General features: G+C 58.9%; 1 protein-coding gene across 1 annotated transcript; it reads left to right on the top strand.

The window, feature by feature from the left end:
- Positions 1–461: 461 nt before the first annotated feature.
- Positions 462–8,941, top strand: PIRT (phosphoinositide interacting regulator of transient receptor potential channels). The gene is made up of 2 exons (XM_066565690.1): positions 462–562; positions 6,680–8,941. The coding sequence occupies exon 2, from the start codon at positions 6,699–6,701 to the stop codon at positions 7,101–7,103; it is 405 nt and encodes a 134-aa protein (XP_066421787.1). The 5' UTR covers positions 462–562; positions 6,680–6,698; the 3' UTR covers positions 7,104–8,941.
- Positions 8,942–9,749: the final 808 nt, after the last annotated feature.

The following is a 9,749-nucleotide window of genomic DNA, read 5'->3' as shown; positions in this document are numbered from 1 at the left end:
CCCTGCTCCAGGCAGGTCCTCACTGCTGTGAGAGGGGGTTGAGGTTTGCCTGGGGGCTCCTGGAAGGAAGCAGTGTTTCCAGAACCACCTCCCTGTTCCCATCCTCCTCGCTGTAATGGACTCAGGATGTTAATTAATAGATAATTGCTAATACCTCGCATCCCTCTAATGCCTCTGATGAGCTTCAAAGCACTTTGCAGTCTCTGGCTACGATTCCATGCTCTGAGAGGGCAGAAATTGCACTTCAGAGATGTTTCAGGAACTCGCTGATGATCCAAGGCTGGATCAGCACCAAGCCCCAGCTCTGGGCTCCATCTCCAGGCCCTGCCCTGCCTCCCAGCACAGCCTCCCCTGCGGCCCTCCCAGCCCGGAGCCAGGGCAGGAGCACAAGGGGTTAAAGCCTGTCCTGATGGGCTGGTGAGATCATCGGAGCTGGGATGCTCCATTGTTTATTAGAGTCGGCAGAGCCCGGCAGGCACCACCCAGAGGGATGAGGGGCTTGGGGTGAGCCTGCCCGTGGAGAAGGGGCCTCCTGCTGCAGCCATCCCTCCCTGCTCACCGCGTGAGTACCAGGGGTGCCCCAGCGTCCAGCAGGGTGAGGTGGGGTCATCCTCCCCTGAGCCCCACGAAGGCTCAGCAGGTGCTCCTTGGTCCCTGAGGTGCTCTGGGCCAGCCCTGGCAGTGCTGGGAGCTGCTCCTGAGGGATGCAGGCACCAGCCCAGCCCTGCTGCCCTCCACCAGCAAGGGGACTGTGCCTCTGGCTCCATCCCAGAGGGTCTGGGGGGTTGGTGGGGTTTGTAGGGGAGGTGAGATCCTCTGACACCCTGCAGGGTCTCAGGGCAGCAGCAGCCAGCGTGCAGGGACAGTGCCCATGGAGCCACTGCCAGCCCGCTCCTGGCTCCGAGGGGAGCAGGGGCACAGGGGCAAGAATGGGGCTCAGCACCCACCCCTGGCATCCACAGCCTCCCTGTCCCCTCCTAAGCTGAGCCCAGCAGAGCCCAGCAGCAGCACCAGGCTGGGGCTGCTCGGAGCTGCTGCTGCTGCTGGGGTCACTCAGTGCATGGCCAGGGACTGGCAGTGCCAGCAGCCACCTGCAGCCAGCACCCCCAGGGACAGCAGGGACAGCAGAGGCACAGCCTGGGCAGTGGCACAGTGTGGGCAGTGGCACAACCTGGGCAGTGGCACAGTGTGGGCAGTGGCACAACCTGGGCAGTGGCACAGCCTGGGCAGTGGCACAGTTTGGGCAGTGCCACAGTGTGGGCAGTGGCACAGTGTGGGCAGTGGCACAGCCTGGGCAGTGGCACAGTGTGGGCAGTGGCACAGCCTGGGCAGTGGCACGGTGTGGGCAGTGGCACAGTGTGAGCAGTGGCACAGTGTGGGCAGTGGCACAGTGTGGGCAGTGGCACGGTGTGGGCAGTGGCACAGTTTGGGCAGTGGCACAGTTTGGGCAGTGGCACAGTTTGGGCAGTGGCACAGCCTGGGCAGTGGCACAGTTTGGGCAGTGGCACAGTTTGGGCAGTGGCACAGCCTGGGCAGTGGCACAGTGTGGGCAGTGGCACAGCGTGGGCAGTGGCACAGCCTGGGCAGTGGCACAGTGTGGGCAGTGGCACAGCGTGGGCAGTGGCACAGCCTGGGCAGTGGCACAGTGTGGGCAGTGGCACAGTGTGGGCAGTGGCACAGCCTGGGCAGTGCCACAGTGTGGGCAGTGGCACAGTGTGGGCAGAGACACAGTGTGGGCAGTGGCACAGCCTGGGCAGTGGCACAGTTTGGGGAGTGGCACAGTGTGGGCAGTGCCACAGTGTGGGCAGTGCCACAGTGTGGGCAGTGGCACAGTGTGGGCAGTGGCACGGTGTGGGCAGTGGCACAGTGTGGGCAGTGGCACAGCCTGGGCAGTGGCACAGTGTGGGCAGTGGCACAGTGTGGGCAGTGGCACAGCCTGGGCAGTGGCACAGTGTGGGCAGAGGCACAGCCTGGGCAGTGGCACAGTTTGGGCAGAGGCACAGCCTGGGCAGTGGCACAGTGTGGGCAGAGGCACAGCCTGGGCAGTGGCACAGCCTGGGCAGTGGCACAGTTTGGGCAGTGGCACAGCGTGGGCAGTGGCACAGTGTGGGCAGAGGCACAGCCTGGGCAGTGGCACAGTGTGGGCAGTGGCACAGTGTGGGCAGTGGCACAGTGTGGGCAGTGGCACAGTGTGGGCAGTGGCACAGTGTGGGCAGTGGCACTCAGTCCCTGGGGCTTTGGTGCTGTTTCCCTCTGGGGGTTTGGGTCCTGCGCCCCCAAGCACCTCCCATGGGCAGTGTCCCAGGCAGAGGGGGCTGTGGGGCTGCTCTGCATGGGGGCTTCATCTTCATCTTCACCTTCATCCTCATCTTCACCTTCACCTTCACCTTCACCTTCACCTTCACCTTCACCTTCACCTTCACCTTCACCTTCACCTTCATCTTCCTGGGTTTCCTGGGCACCCCAGCCAGGCTGGGTCCCTGAATGTTCCTCTCTCTCCCTGGAACTGACTGAGAGCCGCTCTTGATTCAATTTGGCCAGCACGAACAGAAAAAGTTTCTGCTGAGTTTGGGCAGGTCCCTGAGCGCAGCAGCCTCCTCCCCTCCCGTCCCATGGGCACTCAGGTCCCCCAGAGCAGCAAAGCCCTTCTGCTGGCACACACAGAGCCTCTGCCGTGCCCTGGGGGCTCTGGACTGACACTGAACACCAGGACCAGAGCAAGAGTCCAACTGAGACACTCCAGAGCAGCAGGGAAATCTTTTCCTCCATCCCCCAGGGTTTTGTTTCACCCCCAGCCGGGACCCAGGGAGGATCTGGTCCCTGTTGGGGTGACAGGCTGGGCACATCTCCTGCTGAAGGACAAACCCACCCTCTGGGTCCCAGCCCAGGCTCTGCAGGGCACTGGAGCTGATCTTTGCAGACCCTCAGGAGCCATCCAGAGGCCACTGGGAGCCCCAGAGAGCCCTGGGGCCATGGGAAGGGTCTGGGGTCCCTGTCTGGGGCAGGGTCTCAGTGTCCCACAGCCAGCTGGGGGAGCCTGGGCACAGCTGAGTGCAGGTGATGGAGCTGCCACACTCCCAGTGCCACCAGTCTGGGGTGCCAGCAGAGCAGAGCTCACCTTGTGCCCTGGCAGGGTCTGGCCCTCAGGCCAGGCCTGGGCTGGGCTCTGCTCCTCCCCAGCAGGGATCAGGGTGAGCCCCATCCATGGAGTGCAGAGCTCACTTGGGGTTCTCCTCAACGTTTTCTCCTCCATGACTCCAGATGGGTTCCCAGAGGGATTGGGGGGCTGCAGGCCCAGCCCAGGATCCCCCAAGGTGGGCTCAAGAACACCCCCAACACCATCACAGACACCACCAAAACCTCCTTCCTAATCAGTTTAATCTCCATAACAATCTACATCCACCCAGGAACAGAGAGCCTGACCTCCTTCTGAGAATGAAAATTCATTATAAACTTCAAAACTCCCCCCAAGATTTCCCGGTTCAGGAGCCAAACCTCAGCACACAAAGCACTGGGAGAGCAAAGGGAGGAGAAGCCCAGGAGGGTCTCCCTGAGGGAGAGGGGAAGGAGAGACCCCAGCAGTGAGAGCTGCCCAGGGCACCAGAACACCAGATGTGAAATCTGAGACGAGCTCTGGAGGCGTTTTCAAGACAGCAAAGGGTCATCTGCTGATTGTCTGCTTCCAACAATGGCTAAAAATCCGGGAGAAACCCGATAGCACTCTCCTGCCAGGCTGCTCAGGGCATGCAGAGCACATCTGTGATGGGCTGCGCAGGGAGCAGGGGCACGGCAGCAGCTGGAATTGCATTAGCTCTCCCAGGAGCTGCAGATCCTCCCTCCAGGCAGGGAGTGAAATCCTTCATCAGCCAGCAGCGGGCAAAAGGTGGCTGAAAACCAGGCTCTGCCAGGAAGTGCTGGGAAAACGAGCAGGGGCTGGGAATTGTGGTGAGAGGGGTGGTTCTGCCAGGAAATAAAAGGGGGAATAAATCCTCTCTGGTGGAAAGGCAGAGCTGAAAGGCAGCTCTGGTTCCTGCAGCATCCTGGTGTTAATGCTGTGCACACAGAGGGGCAGAGCTGCCGCCCTGGGTGCACAATCAGGGTGGCAGCACACAGGGAATGGGATGCCTGAAAGATGGAACAGCACACGGGGTTTCAGGCTGCTGAGGTGTGGGATTATTCCAGAGAACAAAGCAAAGCTCCTTGCTCAAAACCCAATTAAAATTAGATGGTGGCTTGGTCATAAAACCTGTCTGTGATGCACCTTAGGAGGGCAAAGACAAGAAATGCCAGGATGAAATCTCAGGGAATGCTGGAGTGCTCTGAGTGGGGCGGGTGGTGGCACCTGGAATTGCTCAGGATTCGGGCACCTCCCTGCAGAGCTGCAGTTGGGGGGCTCAGGGTGGGCACAGCAGCAATTCCCCCCTGGAAAGGGGGCTCAGGGATTGGAAATGCCCAGGGAGGGTTGCAGTGCCCATCCCTGGAGTGCCCAGGGAATTCCTGGAGGTGGCACTGAGTGCTCTGGGCTGGGGACAGGGTGGGGATGGGGCACAGCTGGGACTCCAGGGGCTCAGAGGGCTTTTCCAGCCTAAAGGACTCTGGGATTCTGGGGTTCTCTATCAGAAATGTGTCCCTTGCCCTGCCTCTGTTTTTACTTTTCTACAGAGAGCAGTGAGAACTCCAGACAGGAGAGTTTTAAATCCTCTCCACTGCTCTTGGCTTTTGTTTGGGGCTTGTTTGTCCAAGCCTGGCAGAAACATCCTGAAACACCCCAAAAGATGTCAGTACCACCAGCTCTGCAGCAGTGGCTGTGCTGGGGGAACCAAACGGTAAAATTACTGTAAAATAATTCTAAAATTACTGTAAAATAACTGTAAAATTACTCTGCCTCTCCTCAGAGTAACCACGGAGCTGGCAGGGACACAGGTGAAGGAGGGAGGGAGGGAGGTGCTGGCTGGCACCCATCCATCAGCATCCCCAGGTGGGCACTGAGCCCAGCTCTGGGCAGGTTTCCTCCAGCCCCTGGAGCTGTGCCAGCCCTGCAGCCTCAGCCTGGCTGCCCTGAGGTGGAATTTGTTCCCACATGGATCAGCAGCCCCAGGACAGAGCTCTGGGGTCACCTCCTGCCCACCTGGGAGCGCAGCCAGCCTGGCACCACCCGTGAGGGGGCAGCTCCTGCAGAGCCAGCCCTGCTGAGCAGAGCAAACACAGCCCCGAGGGGCTGCAGGGGCTCTGGGTCCCTGCTCTGGGTCAAAGCCCAGGTTTGTGTGGTGTGACCACGTTCACAGGGGTTCTGGGATGAGGGAGGAGATGAGGATCTCACTCCACGTTTCACAAGGCTGGTTTATTATTTTATTATATATATTACATTAAAACTATACTAAAAGAATAGAAGAAACATTTCATCAGAAGGCTGGCTAAAAATAGAATAGGAAGGAATGATAACAAAGGTTTGTGGCTCGGACAGAGAGTCCGAGCCATCTGGACTGTGATTGGCCATTAATTAGAAACAACCACATGAGCCCAATCCCAGCTGCACCTGTTGCATTCCACAGCAGCAGATAACCATTGCTTACATTTTGTTCCTGAGGCCTCTCAGCTTCTCAGGAGGAAAAATCCCAAGGAAAGGATTTTCCATAAAAGATGTCTGTGACAGTGTGGTGCTTGGGGAGAGCTGTGCTTGGCACTGCAGTGCTGGAACTGCAGTGGTGGCACTGCCCATACTTCTGCCCATCCCTCTGCAGGATCCCCCTGCCTGTTCCACTCTTTCATGGCTGTGATGCTCCCCTTTCCCTGCAGTGACCCCAAAGCCTCCTGCACCTCCCTCTGGGCTGTGCTCACTGATGACAAAGGCCAGCTCCCTCATCCTCCATCCCTTGCCCTGCTCTGCTTTCTCTTTTGTCCCTGCCAGGTGTCCAAAGAGGAGTTTTTAGGGTTTAAAATGTAACACAGTGTGGTAATGTAATGATTCTTATAGGCTGTATGGAAATGCTATAGGATTTGTATATTGTAATAGGTTGGTTAGTGAGAATCAGAATATTCAACACAGAAGGTTTATGGTATTGTAACGGGAACGTCACTCTCTTACCCTTTTACCCTCTTACCCTCTCATCCCCTCTACCCCTCTCTTCTCTCAGGCCTGCTCTGAGCTGTGCCTGGCAGCCCCCAGCAGGGCCCTTTGCAATAAACCAAAAGTTCCAAGACCAGAAGAAGATTTATTGTATTGTAATGGGAACCTCGCTCTCTCGTCCTCTTTACCCCTCTCTTTATCTCTCTCTCCCTCTCCCAGGCCTGCCCTGAGCTGTGGCTGGCAGCTCCCAGCAGCTCCCAGGCCCTTTGCAACGAACCCCAAGCTCCTAGACCAGAAAATTCATTGTATTGTAATGGGAACCTCTCCCTCTGATCCTCTCTTTTACTCTCTCATTCTCTCTTTACCACGTCCTTGCCTTCTTTCTCTGTACCTCTCCTCTCTCAGGCCTGCTCTGAGCTGTGCCTGGCAGCTCCCAGCAGCTCCCAGGCCCTTTGCAATGAACCTCAAGTTCCCAGCCCTGGCCTCAGAGATCTCTCATCTCCACCCATCCCAACCATCCTACCCCTGTCACTCCTACGCCTGGGGACCCCCAGAGGAGCTGCAGCTCCCTCCATCCCTCGCCCTGCTGTGCTTTGTCCTTTGTCCCTGCAGGTGTCCTGCTGCCAGCACCATGGAGGTGCCCGCCAGGAGCCCGGATGGCAGCGAGCAGTGTCCCCAGGGCCGGGAGCTGATGGCCAGCAGCACGGGCAGCACGCTGTGCATGAGCTCCTCCCGCAGCGAGTCCGTGTGGACCGGCAGCGCCCCCAGGAGCAGGTGGGACATTTACCGCAAACCCCTGGTCGTGGTGGCCGTGGGAGTCGCCATCTTCCTCTTCGGGGTGGTCATCACCAGCCTGGCCTGCTTCCTCGAGGAGCACAAGAAGGTTTACAAGATGTCTGGCCCGGCTTTCCTGTCCCTGGGACTGATGCTCCTGGTGTGCGGCCTGGTGTGGATCCCCATCATCCGCAAGAAGCAGAAGCAGAGGCAGAAGTCCCAGTTCCTGCAGAGCCTCAAGTCCTTCTTCTTCAACCGCTGAGGGCAGCCAGGAGCTCCTCCAGGAGGTTCCCTGCCCTCCTCCAGCCCGTGTTGGTCAGCCTTGAGAACAAACACTTTCTTGTACTCCCCAGAGGATTTCACCCCCGTCAGCGGCTTCCCTCCAGTGTGAAAATGAACTTTGTACTTCATCCAAGTCATCCCAAGGAAAAAGGAGCAGGAATTTCAGGCTGAGCCCAGCAAGGCAGGTCCAAGGTCTCTGCATCATCCCCCTGTCCAAAGAGTGACCCAAGAGCACAAACTGGGTAAAGCACAGCCCCAGAGGAGCCTGGGCTGAAACAAAACCCCAGAGGAACACAGATCCCCCAGGAGGCTCTGCAGGATCCACCAGCAGAGGGGAGAGGGGCCACAATTCCTTCCAGCTCCCTGATTTGCCAGAGAGACTGGAGGGTCTGCACAGCAGCAGGAGACACAGCAGAGGCAGAGGGACACAGACCCTGCAGAGGGGCACAGACCCTGCAGAGGGTCCCAGATCCTGCAGAGGGTCCCGGATCCTACAGAGGGACACAGACCCTGCAGAGGGTCCCAGACCCTGCAGAGGGGCACAGACCCTGCAGAGGGACACAGACCCTGCAGAGGGGCACAGACCCTGCAGAGGGTCCCAGATCCTGCAGAGGGACACAGATCCTACAGAGGGACACAGACCCTGCGGAGGGGCACAGACCCTGCAGAGGGTCCCAAATCCTGCAGAGGGACCCAGATCCTACAGAGGGACACAGATCCTACAGAGGGACACAGACCCTGCTGAGGGGCACAGACCCTGCTGAGGGGCACAGACCCTGCAGAGGGTCCCAGATCCTGCAGAGGGTCCCAAATCCTGCAGAGGGTCCCAAATCCTGCAGAGGGGCACAGACCCTGCAGAGGGTCCCAGACCCTACTGCTCCAGGCACCTGAGGCACCTGGCAGGGCAGGGACCAGGGAAATGTGTCTGGGCATGGCCTGAGCTCAGGGCTGATGCCCTCCCCACACTCAGCCTCCCCCTGGCCCTCCCTGCTGAGCTCGCCCATTTCTGCCACACCAACACCTCTGCCTGAAGCTGTGCCCCAAGGGCCCTGAAGGCTGAGCCTTCGTGTGTCCCCAGCCTGGCTGGCAGGGAGCTCGGGCTCTCCCTGGCACTGGTGCCAGTCTGTGAGCAGGGCTGTGTGCCTGGAGATCCCCTTCGTCCCCTCCCTGATCTGCGTGGGTGGAGCTGGAGGTGGCACATCCCATCCTGGCAGCAGGCACAGCTGACTTAGGAGTGTTTGAGCACACAAATCCCTTTGCCCCAGGCTCAGCCTGGCCCTGAACTTCGTTTCCTGGCTGGAGCAGACACCCTGGGCAGGCAGCGCCAGCTTGGCTGTGCCAGGCCTGGCAGGGACCCAGCAGAGCTCTTTGTTCCTCTGCCACCCCTCGTGCCGTGCCACGCTCGGTGCCTGTTTGCAATCCCGCCCTGGCACAGCTCCCACCCCCTGCTCCTGCGGCTGCCACGGGCAGGGATCCTCCCCAAAACTCCTGCTGGCACCAGGATTCAGGATGGGAGACCAGGGAGAAGGCGGAGGGCAGCCCCAGGTGCCGGCTGGTGCAGGGGTGGGCACAGGAGAGCCCGGGAGCTGCCCGGGGTGGAGATGGGTCCTACTGCACAGAGCAGTGCCCAGCCAGGGCTGCCTGCCCACAGGGCTGCTCCAGGACTGCCAGGAGCACAGAGGGAGCTCCTGCTGCCCCTGGCCAAGGAGGGGGCACCCAGTGAAATGGCAGTGGGATAAAACGTCACCGAGGGTTTCATTGGATTCCAGACTTTATTTATAATGTGAGGTTTCATTAAAGGAAAACGTTCCCAAGGGAGCTGCACGTGGCTGCTCTGGTGTCACATCTCTGCTGGGTGGACAGGGTGGGGTGACAGGGTCTGGGGTGGTGGGGCACCCACTGGCAGGGGGGGCTGGCCAGGACAGGGGCAGGACAAGGAGTGTCCCGGGGTTTCTGCTGCTCAGGGGGATCCTGAGCTGTGTCACAAAGTCTCTTTCCCCAGCCAGATGCTCGAAGAAGGAGTCAGGGCTCTTCTGGTCTCGTTATCAAGGTTGTTTCTTGTGTCTTATCTATAAAATTCTTTCTCCTGCCCTGCCAAGGTTCGTTCAGCAGGACAGACAGAGGCACTGCCTGGGGTGGTGTTATCTTTTATGCTAAGAACTATGTGTACAATATTTACAATCACTTCCCAATTGCTATCACCTGTGTTAGACAGTGAACTTCTACTCTAAACCAATCCAAAAGTGCCAACATCACAGCAGAAGATGGAGGCCAAGAAGAAGAAGGAGAAAGGCTGGACATGCCCAGATCCCTCCATCTTGCCCCCTCGAATCCCCATTCTAAAAACACAAAAAAATCTATTTTTCACCCTGTGACCAACTAATTATTATTCTACTTAGACTTCTGTGGCTTGCAGATCCTCATATAAGGTTGGTAACTTTTTCCATGGGCCATAATCAAAGGCAATGGGGTCCAGGGTCTCTGAGCCCCCTGGCTGGGGTTTGGCCATCCAGGACAGCCACAGGGATGTCCTGAATTCCAACAGGATCGGGGCTGGGGCTGCTCTGGGGGCTGGGTGAGGGCTGGGGGACACCTCTGTGCTGGCAAGAGGATGGAGCCTGCAGGG

The sequence above is a fragment of the Molothrus aeneus genome, chromosome 25, assembly GCF_037042795.1.
Source record: "Molothrus aeneus isolate 106 chromosome 25, BPBGC_Maene_1.0, whole genome shotgun sequence".
Taxonomy (NCBI): domain Eukaryota; kingdom Metazoa; phylum Chordata; class Aves; order Passeriformes; family Icteridae; genus Molothrus; species Molothrus aeneus.
The sequence above is the reverse complement of the archived record's forward strand: the minus strand, read 5'-3'. Positions and strand labels throughout refer to the sequence as shown.